This window comes from Musca autumnalis, unplaced genomic scaffold (genome assembly GCF_047663935.1).
Source record: "Musca autumnalis isolate F117 unplaced genomic scaffold, ASM4766393v1 scaffold_4, whole genome shotgun sequence".
NCBI classification, from domain to species: Eukaryota; Metazoa; Arthropoda; class Insecta; order Diptera; family Muscidae; genus Musca; species Musca autumnalis.
The window spans coordinates 217,026,885-217,047,715 of NW_027411977.1; the positions used below are offsets into that span (position 1 = coordinate 217,026,885).

Here is a 20,831-nt window from a genome sequence, read left to right on the forward strand (position 1 = left end):
ATGGCTTTAAGAGCCGGCTGACTATCAACGAAGATAGTCACCGGTTCAAAGATTTCAGCATCCAGACTTTTTGTCAAATCTGCGGCCATTTTGATCGCGAAGATTTCTGCTTGGAAAACGCTACAGTCGCTGTTCAACCTATATGAGTATTCGAGGCAAAGCTTTTCGCAGTAGACGCCAGCTCCGGTACCTTCTTCCATCTTGGAACCGTCTGTATAGAAAGCCAGACCGTCCAGAGGAGAGTTACTACGGATCCAGTCATCTCTACTAGGGATAACGACTTCAAAATCATCAAATCTATGGATTGGTGATAAGTAGTCGCTGAATTTCCCCTGCTGATTTAAGCTAAGGTTTGGCCCTAGCTCTCGAAGAATGCATGCATGACCATAGGTGCTGTCACGCCAACGATTCAATTCATGTAGCCTTAGGGCACTACGTGCTGCTTGACCTTTGATGCTAAGTCTCGTGGGCAAGAGGTTTAGCATCGCGTTCAGAGCTGCTTGTGGTGTACTTCTAAAAGCTCCAGTTATCAGGATCGAGGCTGCCCTTTGCACCTTGTCTATGCTGCCCGAGTTCGATTTATGCCGAAGCGCATGCCACCAGACAAGACATCCATAGGATAGGATGGGTCTCACCACCGTATTATACAACCAGTGTATAATAGCTGGATTCAAACCCCAACTTTTCCCAATCGAATTCTTACATGAATAGAGTGCGATCATACCCCTCTTCGTCCGTTCCTCGACGTTCCTTTTCCATCTCAGTTGAGAATCCAGGATTGTACCTAGGTATTTGGCCTCAGGAGATAGATGCAACTGCACTCCATCCAATTTTGGTGGTATGAAGTCGCCAAGCTTACGCTTTCTGGTGAACAATACCAGTTCTGTTTTCGTTGGATTTACACCAAGGCCATTTGCGGTGGCCCAACGAGACAGCTTTGATAAGGCTCCTTGCATAAGCTCCGAAATTGTGGACAAGAATTTGCCAGTTATTAGTAAAACTACATCATCCGCGTATGCGACAACCTTGATGCCCTGATTGTCGAATTCCGCCAAAATTTCGAAGATTTACCTTTCATGTAGGCATGCTGCGAGTTGCTCAGCGAGGCGGTGTCTACAAAGCTCCTAATCTCCAGATCGATCAGTCGTTCGAGTGTCTTGAGGAGAAAGGAGGATAGACTAATAGGTCTGTAGTCTTTCGGTGCAGAGTGACTGGCTTTCCCCGCTTTGGGGATGTAAGTTACCTTTACCTCTTTCCACAGATCTGGTACGCAGGAAAGAAACAAACAGGCCCTAAAGATCTCCTCCAGAATTTGGTATATCTGCGGTGCAGCAAAATGAAGCATCGCAGGAATTACTCCATCTGGACCAGGTGACTTATAGGGTTTGAATGTACTTACTGCCCACTTTATTTTGTTTCTGCTTACAACCTTATCAATGAGGCTCTCGTCCACTGACTCTTGGACTTGGAAGTTGTCACATTCAATGTGAAGGTTACTGGCATCCGTGCAGTCAGGGAAGTGGGTCTCAGCTAGAAGGTTTAGAGTCTCAAGACCTGAGTCTGTCCACGTGCCGTCCGGTTTTTTGACACTACCGATGGATTTGGGGTCCTTCGAGAGTATCTTACGGAATCTGGCAGCGTCGTTTACCCCTTCTACAGACTCACAGAAACAAACCCATGACTTCTTTTTGGCGCGCTTGATTTCACTCTTGTATTTGGTAAAACTCGCTTTATACGATTCCCAGTCACTGTCAAGTTTCGTCGAGTGCGCCTTGTTGTACAACTTTTTGGTGTTTTTCCGCAGTTCCCCAAGATCCTTGTTCCACCACACCGGTTGGGATTTCTTCCCGGGATAAGTTAATGGACAGGCATCCTTATGGCAGCGAAGAAGGATTTCTGTTATGTTGAACACCTTACTGTTAAGCTCAGCAACTGTTTCTATCCTTCCGGAGAGTGTCAGTTGATGGTTCGTCAGATCAGTGAACCTTCCCCAGTTCGTCCTTCTCGGGTTCCTATAAGGATTTTGGCGGACTCCGTCGAAAGAGATTTCAAGGTATATCCTCATATGATCCGAAAAGGAGCATTTGTTGGATACCCTCCAGTTCTTGACGACAGAATCATCTAAATTAGACAGGGTTAGATCAATGACCTCCTCCCTGTCTCTCATTTTAAAGGTGGGATCGTTTCCTATATTACATATTCTTAGATTGTAAGATAATATAAAATTGAAAATCGACTCACCTCTAGTGTTAGTGTCTTTGCTGCCCCAGTGAATATGGTGGGCGTTGGCGTCACATCCAAGGATAACGTTACAAACGCCCAGGTTCTCCTTTAGCAGCCCGTGTACCCCCTGATTTGGTGGATCAGGGTCCTCATACGGCATGTAGATTGAGGACAGGAGAGTGGCCTTCTCCCTGCCGTTCTCCAGTCGCACCGTGCACATGTCTCCATTACTGTAATTAGATAGAAAGATTAGATTGAGGTTCTTCCTACCTACCACACAGGTCCTCACCTTGTCCCCTTCGGACGATGCGAAGACCTCGAAGTTGGCATTGTTCAGTCCAGAGACCTTATTTTTATATATATAAGGTTCCTGGACTAGAACAATGTCTACCTCTGAGTTCGTGAGGGACAGGAGTAGTTCGGCGGCAGCTGCTTTACAATGATGCAGATTAATCTGCAAAATGCGTAGCACCTGCCGCCTACCTACTCCTACTGATTTCCGCGAGGTGGAATCAGTCGGAACCGAACCCATCCTGAACCGAAGTTCAGTTTTCCCTCACGAACCTTAAGGTACTCCTCTCCTGAGGTGTCTACCGCCATCTTGACGTCCATCCCCCCATTCTCCTTACAAGGGGTGAGACTCATTACAGTCAAGTCCTTAGTAAGGAGACCTGGGTTCTGCAGCTCCAGCATCCTCAGCAGAAGTTCCTTATCCACGGTAGGTGGGGGAACCCATGCTGGGAATACCTTCCTGGACGGAATCTCCGTTATAGACACCGCAGCAATTTTAGCCCCCTCCCAAAGTTCATCAAAGCCATTAACGGTCTTCTTAAGGTACTCTTGCGAGCTCCTGTTGAGACATTTAATGACTTTAACTCCCTTGTGAAGGAAGGCGCCACCAAACTGGCGGTCACCCTGGTTCGCCTCAGTGGACACAATGGCTAAACGAAGCCGAGTCTCGAAGAGCAACCAGTGACTTTCGCTGATTTTCCCGAAGGGGTCAGCTCGGTCGATGATTGCAACTAGGAGCTCGTCATCGTTTGCCACCGTGGCCGTTTTGGCGTAGGGTTTCCTACGTCCTCGATCACGTGCTTTGGTAACAGCTTTTCCTGAGGAGGTGGACGCCTTCTCAGTACTGGTGCTGCTTCCCTTGGCTTTGTGAGCAAGGACACCAGCATAGGAGTTCGCCGTGTTGACCGTCTGAGAGATCATCGTCTTCTTTGGCGAAGGCTGTGGGCCTTCTGAAGAGCGAACCCGCTTCACAGTCTTTGACTGCGAGGACTTGTTCGTCTTCTCCGAAGTCGATGGTGTCCCAGTCGATCCGCCCGTCGTTACTCCCGAGTGGCTTGCGCAGGTCTTCGACACCTTCTGTTCGTCCGCTTTACCCTCAACGGTTGGGGTAGGATCCGGATTTGGGACAGTCACCTTCTCCAGTTGACTACTCTTACGAGAATCATTAGGTGTCGGATTATGCCCCTTATCCTTTTCCAGTCCTTTCTGGCTCGGGTTCGGCTTCGGAACAGCTCTAGGTTCCACCTTGCTGTCAGAAGCAGCAGGCTTCACCTCCACCTTTTTGCTTGCCGCCGCAGCCTCTATTGAGTCTTTGGCTGAAGCAGGGTTCGGGAGAAAGATTTTGTCCACCAAGAGCTCGCATCTGGGTGCATTTGGATAGGTTCTTTCGAACTTCCGTATGTACTTGAGCTTGCTCTTGATGAACATAATCTCTCTCTTAGTATGCGAGCTCGCGTCCCTTCCCACGAACTTGCGCAGATACGAAACCGCACGTTTGTAGTGCCTCGTATCTGAAGCCTCTTTGGCGGAAATTGCGACTGCGTCGGTGTCCGTCGATGAGGTTTCCTTGGATTCCACAACGCAGGCCGGAGACTCAGAGTCAGTGGCAATTGTTGGAGCTTCCGTTGATTCCCCCTCGATGGTCATCGACTTAGAGTCAGTGGCTGTTGATGGATCATCTCTAGATCCTCCATCAACATCCATTGACTCCGTGGCAATCTGCCTTTGAAGCTTAGTATCGGCTGGTGCCGATACAGGACCAGACTGGTAGCGACTTGTCTGTGGTTGCGAACCTAGGTTCACAACCTCTTCGACCACATCACCGTCAGTGGACATGTCATCATCAGACCTTCTTGTTGACTCAGCTGGGATCACCGTAATGTCCAGTTCGTCGTCAGTGAGGGTGAGATTGTTGAGCATGTCCTCTGGTGGTATGGTCGGAACAAGTCTCTCCAGTTGGTCAAGGAGTTCCCTACTCTGTCTCTCCAGACTGTCCCCAATCACTTTGAGGTGTAGGTCGTCCCCGCCCAAAACTTCGGTCCTGTCAGCCGTGGGCTGATTAACACCAGTTTTGGCTAAAGCATTATCCTTTTGAAGATCCGGTTCGTCAACAATATTTCGGGTTGTATATTCTGCACTTGTAGCAGTTACGGCTGTAGGTGCCAAGGCATCCACACCTGAGACAGCCGGATCACAATCGCTTGATCTCGACGGCACGTGGCTTGTGATCTCACCAACGCTTACCGCCGGTACTGGGTTATTAACTCCCTGCACCGTAACTTTACTCCTTTTATGTCTTTTACCCATCTTAGTTGATTTATTTAAGGGAACTACCCCGATCCAATTTTGGTCCACGGGGGGTTTGAAAGAAAAACAAACCCCCAGGGTTTCTGAGATATGTGCAGACAGAAAACACCTTCAGTTTCCCTCGGGCGTTGCTGACCCCGCATATCTCAGAAACCCCCTTCCCATCCGCCACCCGGGAAGACGCGCCCAGTAGAAGATTGGCAACTCCCGTGGGAAACCCAGTTGTAAAATTACGAATGAAAATTGTCGATTTTTGTTAGTTTTCCGTTCACATATTTTGTTTTTGTTTTGTTGCATTCCAGTCCTGTCGTCTTTTTTGTTATTTGAAATAGTTTTGTTTTTATTTGTTCAAAAATGTCCATGTTTACTGTCTACGAAAATTACCAGACAGTGCCGAGGCAACTAGCCAAATGTTTGTATGTATTAGTAAATCAGAGTTGTATTTGCAGACAGTCTGTCTTGTGTAAACGCCATGGTACAATTAGAAAGGTAGATGCCTCAGCCCAGCTGATCGAATCTAAAACGTCAAAAAAACGATAAATTCGCCATGAAAAACCAAAACAAAAAACCATATGATTCGGTAAGTAAGAGATAGCATGTCTACACTTTATAGACAAACACAAGCGATAAAAAGAGACAACAAGAGACCATTTGGCGAAAATATTGACAGATTACATTACAAAACAAGTAAGAACGGCGTTAAGTTCGGCCGGACCGAACTTGTTATACCCTCCACCACAAGTTGTATTGAAGTAAAATAGAATAATTAGTTTCCTTTCGTGTATGAAGAAGACTTAATACTAAATTTCAGCAATTTCGGTAAAACAATGTGAGGCACCATTCTATGGAAGCTATTTCAAAACGTCGATCTATACCGACAAATTTCTGACGGAAAGTTTTTAGGCTCAAAGAACACTAAATACCAAATTTTCTATATTTCGGTAAAAGAATCAAGAAGTACGCTTCTATGGGTATATAGGAAGACGTGGACCTATACTGATAATACTCTTCTGGAATATTTTATAACTCTTGGAAGACGAAATAACGAATTTCAACCATTTCGGTTGGATATTGACGTAACACTCTTTAGTATTACGAAAATCGGGATGTACCGTTCTATGGGGGCTATATGAAGGCATGGACCCATACCGACAAAGTTCCGGGGGAAAGTTTTATACCACCAACGTAGACTAAGTACCAAATTTCAGCCATTTCGGTGTGATAATGTAGCTAAAACCTTCAAAATACCGAAAATCGGGAGGTACCGTTCTATGGGGGCTATATGAAGGTGTGGACCGATACCGACGAAATTCTGGGGAATAGTTTTGTACACCTAAAGAAGACTGCGTACCAAATTTCAGCCATTTTGGTAGGATAATTAAGCTAAAACCTTAAAAATACCGAAAATCGGGAGGTACCGTTCTATGGGGGCTATATGAAGGTGTGGACCGATACCGACAAAATTCTGGGGGAAAGTTTTACACCCCTAAAGAAGACTACGTACCAAATTTCAGCCATTTTGGTAGGATAATGAAGCTAAAACCTTAAAAATACCGAAAATCGGGAGGTACCGTTCTATGGGGGCTATATGAAGGTGTGGACCGATAACGACAAAATTCTGGGGGAAAGTTTTGTACCCCTAAAGAAGACTACGTACCAAATTTCAGCCATTTTGGTAGGATAATGAAGCTAAAACCTTAAAAATACCGAAAATCGGGAGGTACCGTTCTATGGGGGCTATATCAAAACGTGGACCGATATATCCCATTTTCAATACCAACCATCCTGCAAGTAATAAAAACTTCTGTACCAAATTTTGACTCTCTATCTTTTAAATTGCGAGCTGTATCTTGATTTCAACAGACAGACGGACGGACGGACGGACAGACGGACATGGTCAAATCGACATAGAATTTTATGCTGATCAATAATATATATACTTTATAGGGTCTCCGACGAGTATTTCGATGTGTTACAAACGGAATGACAAATTTAATTATACCCTCCATATGGTAGAGCTGGCAAAAAATCGATGGCACTATCGATAAAATCGATTGTTTTTTAAAAATTAAATATCGATAGATAGTTTTGCCTATCGATACTATCGAAACAAAAACCCCCAACCCAAAACTCATTAAAATAAATAGAAATTTCACTGCACAAGTAGTTCACAGAAATGCAAAGGAGAACAACAAATTGCTGTTATCTTATAAAAATATTAAAAAAACACATTTTATCTTTCCGAAAAATATTTACGTGTGACTACGGGCTTATTTTCTCACACACACAAAACCAAAAAGCAGCGAAATTTCTATTTATTTTAATGAGTTTTGGGTTGGGGGTTTTTGTTCCGATAATATCGATAGGCAAAACTATCTATCGATTATTAATTTTTAAAAAATAATCGATTTTATCGATAGTGCCATCGATTTTTTGCCAGCTCTAGTGTGTATCGCAATAACTGTCGCCGTCGCCAATCGAATGGCTGACAACGTTCTCTATCCAAAGTAGCTTTGTTGATCAACTATTGGAGATCCCCGCCCATTCCATTGTGTCTTGATTTATAAATTCAATGAAAATGTCTTTAACTAAAATATCAGATAATCAATACTTTTGTAAATTCCAAATATCGGGATATAATGGCAGAGTTTATCGAACAGAATACAATTCTGCTATAATTCTAATTAATAATGCAAATGATAGATCCGAATGGAAACTGGTGGCAATTGATGATTATAGCAAACGTAAGATCGAGATTTACATAGAATTGATATCAGAAAGAGCCAATGAAGCACTATTCCAAGTACAGTTGTCTAGAGCACAACAAATTGTTACCAAGAAGGTACCAACGGACATGATAAGAACTAGAATATTTGTAATGGAGTTTCCGAACCTAGAACCTAATAGATGTACGAACTATGAAATCAAGGTTGATATAAAACCCGTGCAAAACACTGTTGTAAGCTCCAGTCTTACAAAGGATTTTGCCAATATTTTGACCAGTAAAGAATTTAGCGATGTAACTCTTGTTGCAAAAGATGACATCGAGTCCACAAGGCAATATTATGTGCCCGCAGCGAAGTATTTGCTGCTATGTTTCGCAATGACTTCGAGGAGAGTAAAACAAGTCGTATACGTGTCGATGATATGCGACCCAATGTAATTGAGGAAATGTTGAAATATATGTATGCGGGTGGGAATATACCTGAGAAATTGGCACCAGAACTCTTTGCTGCTGCTAACAAATATTCACTGTTGGATTTGCAAACATTGTGCGAAAACATTTTAATTAATACAATGGAGGTTGCTACAGTTGCTGATATCCTTTTGTTGGCCGATCGTCACACTAATGAACGTCTTAAAAGCACAGCAGTTCAATTTATAGTTAACAATATTAAAACCGTCACAGCAACTCCTAGTTGGAAAAGTCTACGTCAAACTGATCAAGATTTGTGTATGGATGTTTTGGAAAAAACCATGCAAGAACGTTTGTAGTTTTATAGTTCATATTCGTATATAATTCATATATACCAACTTTGTATAAATAAAAATCAATGGTTTATCAAAACCAACTGAATACGAATGTGAGAAGTAACAGGTGATACTCAGCCGTCTTTTTAAGCAGGACATGATTAAGATAAGCACGGCAATCATGAATATTTCCCTCGGAATTTTCCGTAGGGAAAATAATTTTAAAAAGTGATATTACCTTAAATTCGATATTTTAAAACGTTGAAAACCTACTAGAATCACTTAATAATGGAATATTTTGCCCGAATCGGTAAAAATATTCTCTTTTTGGACATAAATTTGGAAATTAAAAATTGTAAAATTGGGGAAAGGGAAAAAATTCCGCACGGAATTTTTATTCATGATTGCCCTGAAGGTGTCAAAAATTCGTGTCCAACAGGAGCTGAAACAGCTATATTGCCCCTATTTAGTCTAAAGTCGCTTTTTCCATCGCCAAACTGCCAAACAATATTTTTTTTTAAAGAAAAAGTTCCAATAGTTAGCATTTGGAAAATTTGCTTATACAGCTTGGATACTGACTCGTTATGATAGATTAAAAACACCCAGATTGCTATAGTGTTCTTGTCGGTTTTATTATTTAATATAAACAAAAAATTGGTTTACTATATAAAGTGCAAAAATCAATTAACAATGTGTCTAAAAAGGTCCATTGTTGGAGGAGGATAGTAAATACAATGGAGCATATAAAAATTGGATTCCTTACTTATCATAAGTTGTGTTTTGTAAAAAAAAACCTATTTTAATTAAGTTCAAATTGAAAGGCCATTGCTGTTTTTTACACAGAACATATGTACATGGATCATGTACGCCACTAGAGGAGCTGCTATCTATCTCCTTCTATTCTTCAAATGTTGGTTTACCCTCAAAAGTACAACCACTACGCTTAATAATTTCTCCCGCCGACCATATACCACAACGTATACACACTTCCAAGGGTTTCTTTTGTACATATTGAGCCAAGAAACCACCAACAAATGCATCACCTGCACCATTTGTATCGACCATTTCTTCACGTTTCAGCTGTGGTACATCGAATTCATCGATTTTACCATCATTGAAGACAAGTACCGGTAAATGACCTTGGGTTATTATCACAATACGTTCACGTTGGGTATTCTCTTTGGGTAGGGCAACCAATTTACGACCAATTTCTTTAATGTCCTTTGTATTCCAACCCTGTTCGTTGGCAAAAGTTTCAACTTCTTGTTCATTGCCGAAGAGTATATCAACATAGGGTAGGGCGGCCATCATGGGCTCTTTGAAAAATTGCGACAGGAAGGGGGCACTTAAATTCATCATAAAGGTACGATTGTGATTGTGGGCATGATGGGCTACCTCCATAATGCTGGGTGGGTTAACGGTTAAGAAGAAGCCCTGGAAAGAAAATAAAAAAAAATAAAATTTCATAACGCAAAGTTTACAATTGGAGACTTTTTGCTTATGGAAAAGTTTACAATTAGAAACTTTTCCTTCAGTAAAATGTACAGATGGAGACCTTTCTTTCAGTAAAATTTACAATTGGATACTTTTCTTTTAGAAAAGTTAACCTATTAAAAATATTTCCATTAGAGACTTTTCTTGTGGAAATGTTTACAATTGTAGACTTTTGTAATGCAAATGTTTGCAAGTGGAGACTTTTCCTTCAGTAAAATTACAATTAGAGAAAAGTTTGCAATTGGAGACGTTTCCTATAGAAAAGTTTGCAATTGGAGACTTTTTCAAAAGAAAATTTTACAATTGGAGACTTTTTCAAAAGAAAATTTTACAATTGGAGACTTTTTCAATAGAAAATTTTACAATTGGAGACTTTTCCAATAGAAAATTTTACAATTGGAGACTTTTCCAATAGAAAATGTTACAATTGGACAATTTTCTTGTGAAAAAGGATACAATTGTAGACTTTTGTTATGCAAAAGTTTGCAAATGGAGACTTTTTTATAGAAAAGTTTACAATTGGAGACTTTTCTTATAGAAAAGTTTACAATTGTAGACTTTTCTTATAGAAAAGTTTACAGTTGGAGACTTTTCTTATAGAAAAGTTTACAATTGGAGACTTTTTAAATGCAACATTGTACAGTTTAAGACTTTTCTAATAGAAAAGTTTGCAATTGGAGACTTTTTTATCGAAAAGTTTACAATTGCAGACTTTTCCTATAGAAAAGTTTACAATTGGGGACTTTTCCTATATAAAAGTTTACAATTGGAGGCATTTCTTATAGAAAAGTTTAATTCCCAACAGATTTTCTTTGTGAAAGATCTCTCCAATTGGAAACAATTCTATAAAAGTCTCCACTTGTAGACTGTTCTCTCAAAACAAAACTTCCAATATTATGCCACCATACATACCGATATATAATAATATTCAGCAGCCTCCAATAGCTTCTTATTCTCGGGAATTTGTAAATGATCCAAGGTGAAATTATTTGCTGCCGCTAAATTTGCACACAATGAGCGATGAGTACCGGTGACAAGAACAGCACAGGTACCTGTGGGAGCCTCTTGATTATATTGGTATCGAACATTTAAACCATCTTTGGTGGCATTTTCTTCTAAAATTTTGGCATAATCATCATTTCCAACACAGCCGAAGAATGTGGCCACTTTGGGTTTTTGCAGGATCCATTGGCAGACACGCAACGAGTTTTGAACCGAACCACCGGCAATAAATTCTGCTTTATATTTTTCAATTAGCTCCTTGTACAGAGGCATGTGTTTTTCTTCAGCCAAGATGGCATCATTTTGTTTTAGATTGTATTTTTGTAATAAATCTTCCTCAACATTGGCCGAAATATCCAAAAGGGGATTACCACAGCCAACAAGAATACCTTCCCTGGAAGACAAGAAGAAGAAGAAGAAGAAGAAGAAGAAGAGGAAAAGATTAAATAAATTTACATAAATTTAAAGGTATGATGGCGCATTTTACTTGACGAGGTGCATGTTTTTGATTTGTGATTTGACAAAGATTCTATGGGCCACAGCTAGTACTGTACGTTGCCAAGGGTAGTGTGTAACTAACATTATTTTTTCGTTTGGGATTGGGCTTTAGTTTTGAGGAGATAACAAGCTAATCTTTTTTTTAGTGTTTGCTGTTGTTATTGTTTTATTATTCCTTAACAGATCCAAGATGTTTTGTTGTCCAAAAACAAAATTGAATATTATCAACAGTTTTGTGATCAGAATGTAAATATTGTCGAATACTATTGCTTTTTCGCTTGATTGAGATCCGTGCAAAGCGGGAAATAAGATCACTGAGGTCATCAGCGAAAGCAAAATTAGAAAAAAAAAACACAAAACATGAAATCAAAAAGTCATAGCAAGCTAAGAGCAATGAGAAATGAGAGTTCAAGCAAAATAAAAAAAAACCCACGGCAACAAACAAAAAGGGGCAATAAAATGAATGAAATGCGCTGGTAAGTGATGTCCACAATGAATGGGATATGTAAATGAAATCGTTATATTTTCGCTATAGTTTGAATATGGATTCAAACTGAAAATATTTTACATACAAATTTAGGTTCTTGAGGCTCTCATATACATATTTTCATCATTTCGGAGCATTGAAGTACCTTATTGTTGCATAATTAAGTTTTGGGAGGTTTGTATAATAGCTTTTTTATTTACTTTCGGACTCCAACCCTGCATTTACACATGACAGGACAGTTGAGGAGTTAATGTATTGATTGTTAAAAAGCCAAAACTTGCCTTATTGAACATTTGTTAATGTGATAATGAAGTTCTCCTAAGTAACCCTTTGGTTAGTTCTATAAGAAAGCAATAAATAAATAGGTTTTAAAGTAATTATCAAAACTAAAATTAAACTCCCTTGCCCTTGCTAGCATTTCCTATGTCAAGAAGGAAAAAAACAAAACAGTTTGAGAACCACTGCTTGAGAAAAAAAATTGCCACACATGAATGATCTCAACTCGACTTGATGTCTGATATGTAGGTTGCAATTTAAAACTAAACACACTTTTTCCATTGCATGCAAGTAAAATAATTAATAAATTAATTACAATAATTATTCATTTTGCCTTACCTCAAATTCTCCATTTTATATAAAGTTAATTAATATTGCTATAAAATCAAAAAACAAAAAATCATAATCTAAATAACTTCTTTACGCCTGACTGGTGCTGCGAGACCTAAAAACGTGTTTTTCTACTAAAATTATCAATAAAAAATGACAAATTGCTTGTCTCACATTGAAAGTAAAAATACTGACCGACTGAATGAAGAAACATCTGTTAAAACACGTTGATTGTTGTTTTTTTGGTTTGTTTACATTTCAAATTGCTGTTGAACGCCGTTAATTGACAATTTTAACGACTTTGTTGCCGGTTAATCAGTTAAATGAAAATATGGCATCTCGTTGTTTTTTATACCGAACCCATTTCAATGTGAATGAGTAACAGATTAATTCTGAAAAAATGCTTCTACTCTACAGCAAACTAATACCCCGTTTATATATAACCGGATTTAACAAACCGACTGGGTTTTAAATGTCAATTCCATTGCTTATATTTCAAACAAATCCTCATAAACAAGGTTAACCTTGCAAAAGGCTATAATATAAACGCCGTGTAAGGAGAAGTAACGAATAAACTGGAATTAAATTAATTAATAAATGCAAATTGTCAATTGCATTAATTAATTAATGCAACATCGCGCTTACTTTTGACAATAGGTCTGTCTGGTTACCCTAAAATTTGTAACAATTTGTACAAATTGTTGCTGGAAGTCGCCTGTTAACACAAAAAACCAGCAAAAGAGAGCGATTCGAGAGAGACATTTTGACAGTTCTTTTTTTGAGAGTTTGCACATTCTTGCTGGACAAATTTCTTCTAGCAAGCAATAGCAATTCTTCTTCCTGAAAAAAATCAATCATCTGTTTTTAATTTGTTGTTGATTAATATCTGTGTTCCAGAACAAAAAAGTTTTTACAATTTTTACGACTTTTACACATTTTACTCGAAAAAGCGTTCCCGTACACAAGAAAGTTGTAAAAAGTTCACTTCTCTTTAAACAAAAATGGCGCTGAATGACGCTCTCTTTAAAAACTTTTTACACGACAAATTTGGGCTAGTAAAAAAATAGTAACATGGTTGCCGGCGTCTGATTGGCTGATACGCCGACTTTGACATTTGTTCCAGTTTTTTTTACGTATTTTCCATTTTTCCGTTCCCGAACTATTTCAAAAACCTTGTGTGTGAGAACAAATTTTTTGCAGTTCTCTCTTTTACGAGTTTTACACTAAAAAGTTCGGGAACGAAGCTAATGTTTGTGAAAATTAAAAACAATGTTGTTGTGGAAATAACATAGTCTAATTATAGCTTCGTTCCCGTACTTTTTAATAGTAAAACTCGTAAAAGAGAGAAAAATTGTTGTCACAAAAAAGTTTCTTCAAAAAGTTCGGGAACGGAAAAATGGAAAATACGTCAAAAAAACTGGAACAAATGTCAAAGTCGGCGTATCAGCCAATCAGACGCCGGCAACCATGTTACTATTTTTTTACTCGCCCAAATTTGTCGTGTAAAAAGTTTTTAAAGAGAGCGTCATTCAGCGCCATTTTTGTTTAAAGAGAAGTGAACATTTTACAACTTTTTTGTGTACGGGAACGCTTTTTCGAGTAAAATGTGTAAAAGTCGTAAAAATTGTAAAAACTTTTTAGTTCTGGAACACAGCTTGTATTGTTTTACGCTGCAGTTACACATGCCAGTAAATTGGTGCCAGTTGAGTACATGTATTATTCTCGAAAATGCCGAAAAAGTGTTCGACTGGCATGCAGTTTTCTTGTGTGTTTACACATGCCAGTGCAAGTTCAATTTCAAAATTATTTGAAGCAGCATATAACACACAAAATTGCATTATATCTTAGATTTAAAACACAATCCACAACATATTTTATTATTTTTATTTTATTTCGTTTTAAAAAGATTGTTTTCAATCATAAATATAATGAATCTGGTATTGCCGTCTTTTCTCCCCCGAGAGAAATTATTTGTCAACCTATATTTTCATGAAAAACATCAAAATTATGATTTTATTTACTTTTATATACTTTCTTGTTTCATTTTCTTTTTTTTTTGTTTTAATAAAATACAACTTGTTTGTTTCCTTTATTGGCGGACAAATTGTTGTTTTGGCAAGTCAGCTGATTGCTTGCTGGTTTTTGCTGGGAAGGTGTCTGTTTACTTTTTACAATTTTCTAGCAAAAGAGAATAAAAACCCCTTACTCTCTGAGACAATTGCTGGACAATTCTTGCTGGGAAAGACAGACTTAATATCATGAATACATAACAATTGGTCTGTTCCAGAACTGCAAGAATCTACTAATTTTTACTATTTTTTTCGATAACATAAAGGAAAATATGTTATCGTAGTAAAAAATAGTAGCTTCTTGTAGGTTCTGGAACAGAGCAATTTTTTTCATGCTCTTTGTTCATAAAATATATGGCCAATATTTGACGGTTTATAGATTGTAACCATGGTAGAACAAATAAAAGGTAAAGTTAATACTACAACAAATACAACTCGAACAACAACCACAAAGGAATTTGTTTTTGTTTGTAACGTTACTGCCAGTTGTATTTGTAAACAAAACAAGGAAATGTCTATAAATTATTGGAATTTAAAAAACTAATAATTTTTCACATTTGGTTCAATACTTTGGAAAACATGAATGAAAATTCGTTACATTTTCAATTTTTATGTCTCCACATCATTCCACTAAATGCATAAATTCTCGCAGAAAGTAGAATTCTTGCAGAAAAGTTTGGGGTCGCTGGAAATTCATAGAAACGGGAGAAGCTGTTTCAATGTTTTGTTTTAGAAATCAAAGAATCACATGTTTATTAGGGCTTTATTTTTTTTAAATTTTCACAAAATACCTCACATATTAACAAACGTTGTATCGCCTCTACAAGCGGGGATTTACTGTGCGGCTTATCGTTCGAACTTGGAGGAGGTTACATATCATTGATATGAAGAAGTCTTTCTGGGAAATGTTTTTTTCCGAATGATATATTTTTTTCTCAAAAAATATATGCTCTTAATGTACATTGAAATAGAAATAAATGTATAAAATGTCATATGAAATTTGACACTAACGTTACAACCCAGTTCAGTCAGCTGTGTATTGCTGCTATCTTTTCTTATTCTACCATGGATTGTAACGTTGTTCTGCAACCGTTACAAAAACATTTTTTGTTATATTCCTTTTTTCAATTTTTTACTTCAGGGCAACACGCAGAGCTATAGGTTTGGCCCTCAGGTGATGTTTTTCGTGACTTGTATTTCGTCACAATGTGGCATCCCTTCTTCATTTCTCTTGAGAACTCATCTCAGTGTGACTGCCAAAACTGAAAAGAAGAAGTTTACATTGTTTTTAATTTCGTAACTGCATAGGAAGAAGTAGTATAGATTGAATGACCACTAAAAAATAAGCAGCAAATCAAGTTATTATGCTTAGGCAATGCGTTACAAAACCCTTGGGGAGCTTGGTAAATATAACGAAATATAAAAATCCAAAGAAAAAGACGATCTGAACTTCCTTTGCTTTGTTTCTTACCCAGCCCACTTCCCTCTCCCCCGCTGCTGCTTGTGGTCCGCTCCATTTGACAAGGTCGTCAGCAACAACTGCTGCAACTGATTCCAAAGATAAAATCGAAGAAATCCGTGAACGTTTGGCAAAAGGACCTAATTTTGGTGATTTTGTACAAAATCCTGAGCTAAGTAAGGAGGAATGGAAAGAATTTGAGGGAAAATTACGTCGTGATAAAGGTGAAAATGAGCGTTTACGTTTACCTCCCTGGCTTAAGACTCCCATACCGGTGGGGAAGAATTTTGCCAAAATTAAAGCACAATTAAGGGAGCTGAAATTGGCCACGGTGTGTGAGGAGGCACGTTGTCCGAATATTGGAGAATGTTGGGGTGGTGGTGAGCATGGTACACAAACGGCTACTATAATGGTAAAAGATTTTATTGCTATGATGATAACCTTTTTGATCCCTCTCCAATGTTATCAACATATTTTGTTTTGTTTACATTTCAGTTAATGGGTGACACATGTACTCGTGGTTGTCGTTTTTGTTCTGTGAAAACGGCGCGTAATCCACCACCATTGGATGCCCTGGAACCGGTCAATGTGGCAAAGGCTGTGGCTTCATGGGGTTTGGATTATATTGTGTTGACATCTGTTGATAGAGATGGTGGGTGCGAAGATAATTAACTAGTTAAATTAACTTCATTCAAATTGTTGTAAAATTTTTTCAGATTTACCCGATGGCGGTTCCAAGCATATTGCCGAAACTGTAAGAGAAATTAAACAAAGGTAAAATGATACATTTTTAAAATTTACAAAATAATAGAACAAATTTTATTTACCTTTTAGAAATCCCAATATATTTGTTGAATGTTTGGTACCCGATTTCCGTGGTGATTTAAATTGTGTAGAAACCATTGCCAAGTCCGGTTTGGATGTCTATGCCCATAACATAGAAACAGTGGAAAAATTGACACCCTTTGTACGTGATAGACGTGCTGATTATCGTCAGACGCTTAAAGTTTTAACGGAAGCCAAGAAATTTAATCCCAAATTGCTGACAAAAAGTTCCATAATGTTGGGTTTGGGCGAAAGTGATCAAGAAGTGGAACAAACAATGCAAGATTTACGCTCAGCAGATGTTGATTGTCTGACCTTGGGTCAATATATGCAACCGACTAAAAAACATCTTAAAGTTATTGAATATGTTACCCCAGAGAAGTTTAAATCATGGGAAGAACGTGGTAAAGAATTGGGTTTCTTGTATACGGCTAGTGGTCCCTTAGTACGTAGTTCCTATAAGGCGGGGGAATTTCTTATAACAAGTATATTGAAAACACGACAAGATCAGCAGCAACAACAACAACACACCACAAACGAAAAGTGAAAATAGCGATGTGGAGAACATGTATAGCAAAGAAATTTGTTTTAAAAAAATACAGATATTAACACAAAAATTATTGGTAACTAAATTGTTATATGCGAATTATTATAATGCCTTAAACATTAGTTTATACTCAATGTAAATAAATGTCTTGTTGAAATTATATTTTTTTTGGTTGTTTGAAAATTTTCATTATTTTTTCCTTCAAAAATTTCTTCAACGTGACAACAAATTATTGGAAAACTTTATGCATACTTTTTGGCGCCAACAAATTATAAATCAAAGAGATCTTTGTGTAACAACGGTAGGTTGGTGAAATATTTGTGTACGTCCCGTCGTTATTTAGACTTTTTATATAGAACATTTTTCTTTTCTATAAGAAAAGTCTACAATTGCAAACTTTTCTATATGAAAAGTCTCCAATAGTAAAATTTTCTATTGAAAAAGTCTCAATTTGCAAACTTTTCTATAGGAAAAGTCTCCAACTGTACAGTGTTACATTTAAAAAGTCTCCAATTGTAAACTTTTCGATAAGAAATGTGTCCAATTGCAAACTTTTCTATAAGAAAAGTGTCCAATTGCAAATTTTCTATAAGAAAAAAGTCTCCAATTGCAAACTTTTCTATAAGAAAAATCTACAATTGGAAACTTTTCTGTATGAAAAGTCTCCAATAGTAAAATTTTCTATATGAAAAGTCTCCAATAGTAAAATTTTCTATTGAAAAAGGAAAAGTCTGCAATTGTAAACTTTTCGATAAAATTGTAAACTTTTCTATAAGAAAAGTCTCCAATTGCAAACTTTTCGATGAAAGAGTCTCCAAATGTAAACTTTTCTATAGAAAATTACTCCAATTGTAATTTTTTTATAGCAAAAGTCTCCAATTGTAAATTTTTTATAAGAAAAGTCTTCAGTTGTAATCTTTTATGTGAGAAAAGTCTCCAATTGTATTTTTGCTGAAGGAAAAGTCTCCATTTGCAAACATTTGCTTAACAAATGTCTACAATTATAAACTTTTCCAGAAAAAAAGTCTCCAATTGTAAACTTTTGTATAAGAAAAGTCTCTAATGGTAAACTTTTTAACAGGAAAAGTCTCCAATTGTATACTTTCTATAAATAATGTCTCCAATTGTAAACCTTTCTATAGGAAGTCACCAATTGTAATCTTTTCTATAGGAAGTCTCCAATTGTAAACTTTTCTATTGGAAAATACTCCAATTGTAAATTTTTCTATAAGAAAAGTCTCCAATTTTAAATTTTACTGAAAGAAGTCTCCAACTGTACATTTTACTGAAGGAAAAGTTTCCAATTGTAAACTTTTCCATAAGCAAAAAGTCTCCAATCGTAAACTTTGCGTTATGAAATTTTAATTATTTCTATTTTCTTTCTAGGGTTTCTTCATAACCGTTAGCCCACCCAGCATTATGGAGGTAGCCCATCATGCCCACAATCACAATCGTACCTTTATGATGAATTTAAGTGCCCCCTTCCTATTGCAATTTTTCAAAGAGCCCATGATGGCCGCTCTACCCTATGTTGATACACTTTTCGGCAATGAACAAGAAGTTGAAACTTTTGCAAACGAACAGGGTTGGAATACGAAGGACATTAAAGAAATTGGCCATAAATTGGTTGCCCTACCCAAAGAGAACACCCAACGTGAACGTATTGTGATAATAACCCAAGGTCATTTGCCGGTACTTCTCTTCAAAGATGGTAAAATCGATGAATTCGATGTACCACAGCTGACACGTGAAGAAATGGTCGATACAAATGGTGCAGGTGTTGCATTTGTTGGTGGTTTCTTGGCTCAATATGTACAAAAGAAACCTTTTGGAAGTGTGTATACGTTGTGGTATATGGTCGGCGGGAGAAATTATTAAGCGTAGTGGTTGTACTTTTGAGGGTAAACCAACATTTGAAGAATAGAAGGAGATAGCAGCTCCTCTAGTGGCGTACATGATCCATTTACATATGTTCTGTGTAAAAAACAGCAATGGCCTTTCAACTTGAACTTAATTAAATTAGTTTTTTTTACAAAACACAAGTTATGATAAGAAAAGAATCAAATTTTTATATGCTCCATTGTATTTAATATCCTCCTCCAACAATGGACCTTTTTTAGACACATTGTTAATTGATTTTTGCACTTTATATAGTAAACCAATTTCTTGTTTATATTAAAAAATAAAACCGACAAGAACACTATAGCAATCTGGGTGTTTTTATTCTATCATAACGAGTCAGTATCCAAGCTGTATAAGCAAATTTTCCAAATGCTAACTATTGGAACTTTTTCTTTAAAAAAAAATATTGTTTGGCAGTTTGGCGATGGAAAAAGCGACTTTAGACTAAATAGGGGGCAATATAGCTGTTTCAGCTCTTGCTGAATTTTTGACACCTTATCTTAATCATGTCCTGCTTAAAAAGACCGCTGAGTATCACCTGTTACTTCTCACAGGTGAAACCGTAGCAGTAACGTACAATATATTCGGTTTCAGTTGGTTTGGATAAACCATTGATTTTTATTTATACAAAGTTGGAAGTTGGTATATATGAATTATATACGAATATGAACTATAAAACTACAAACGTTCTTGCATGGTTTTTTCCAAAACGTCCATACACAAATCTTGATCAGTTTGACGTAAACTTTTCCAGCTGGGAGTTGCTGTGACGGTTTTAATATTGTTTACTATAAATTGAACTGCTGTGCTTTTAAGACGTTCATTAGTGTGACGATCGGCCAACAAAAGGATATCAGCAACTGTAGCAACCTCCATTGTTTTAATTAAAATGTTTTCGCACAATGTTTGCAAATCTAAAAGCGAATATTTGTTAGCAGCGACAAAGAGTTCTGGTGCCAATTTCTCTGGTATATTCCCACCCGCATACATATATTTCAACATTTCCTCAATTACATTGGGTTGCATATCATCAAGACGTATACGACTTGTTTCACTCTCCCCGAAGTCATTGCGAAACATAGCAGCAAATACTTCGAAGTCATTGCGAAACATAGCAGCAAATACTTCGCTGCGGGCACATAATATTGCCTTGTGGACTTTAAACTCGATGTCATCTTTTGCAACAAGAGTTACATCGCTAAATTTGGCAAAATCCTTTGTAAGACTTGAGCTTACAACAGTGTTTTGCACGGGTTTTATATCAACCTTGATTTCATAGTTCGTACATCTATTAGGATCTAGGTTCGTAAACTCCATTACAAATATTCTAGATCTTATCATGTCCGTTGGTACCTTCTTGGTAACAATTTGCAGTGCTGTATTTATCTGTACTTGGAATAGTGCTTCAATGGTTCTTGCTGATATCAATTCTATGTAAATCTCGATCGTACGTTTGCTATAATCACCAATTGCCACCAGTTTCCATTCGGTTTTTGCACTTGCATTATTAATTAGAATTATATCAGAATTATAATAATTTTTATCGCTATATCCATTATATCCCGATATTTGGAATTTACAAATGTATTGATTATCTGATATTTTAGTTAAAGACATTTTCGACATTTTCGTTGAATTTATAAATCAAGA

The 20,831-nt window shown here is 37.4% G+C and overlaps 3 protein-coding genes and 1 pseudogene across 5 annotated transcripts; 3 read left to right on the top strand and 1 right to left on the bottom strand.

The window, feature by feature from the left end:
- The first annotated feature begins 7,914 nt into the window (after positions 1-7,914).
- Positions 7,915-8,316, top strand: LOC141403237 (speckle-type POZ protein B-like). The gene has a single exon (XM_073985423.1). It carries the CDS (start codon positions 7,915-7,917, stop codon positions 8,314-8,316), a length of 402 nt encoding a protein of 133 aa, XP_073841524.1.
- Positions 8,317-8,903: 587 nt separating this feature from the next.
- Adk2 (Adenosine kinase 2) lies at positions 8,904-12,585 on the bottom strand. Of its 3 annotated transcripts, none has more exons than XM_073985806.1 (3): positions 12,389-12,585; positions 10,699-11,182; positions 8,904-9,726 (listed from the first exon to the last, which is right to left on the bottom strand). In XM_073985806.1, exons 1-3 carry the CDS (start codon positions 12,400-12,402, stop codon positions 9,190-9,192), a joined length of 1,035 nt encoding a protein of 344 aa, XP_073841907.1. In that variant the 5' UTR covers positions 12,403-12,585; the 3' UTR covers positions 8,904-9,189. The 3 variants fall into 3 exon arrangements, with proteins under 3 accessions (XP_073841907.1, XP_073841908.1, XP_073841909.1); XM_073985807.1 differs by lacking the exon at positions 12,389-12,585 and adding an exon at positions 11,276-11,750; XM_073985808.1 differs by lacking the exon at positions 12,389-12,585 and adding an exon at positions 11,369-11,639.
- A 2,996-nt stretch (positions 12,586-15,581) lies between these two features.
- On the top strand, positions 15,582-17,441 carry Las (lipoyl synthase, mitochondrial). Its single transcript, XM_073985805.1, has 5 exons — positions 15,582-15,851; positions 15,924-16,319; positions 16,403-16,559; positions 16,624-16,681; positions 16,742-17,441. The coding sequence occupies exons 1-5, from the start codon at positions 15,813-15,815 to the stop codon at positions 17,277-17,279; spliced, it is 1,188 nt and encodes a 395-aa protein (XP_073841906.1). The 5' UTR covers positions 15,582-15,812; the 3' UTR covers positions 17,280-17,441.
- Positions 17,442-17,463: 22 nt separating this feature from the next.
- On the top strand, positions 17,464-20,831 carry LOC141403427 (adenosine kinase-like; annotated as a pseudogene).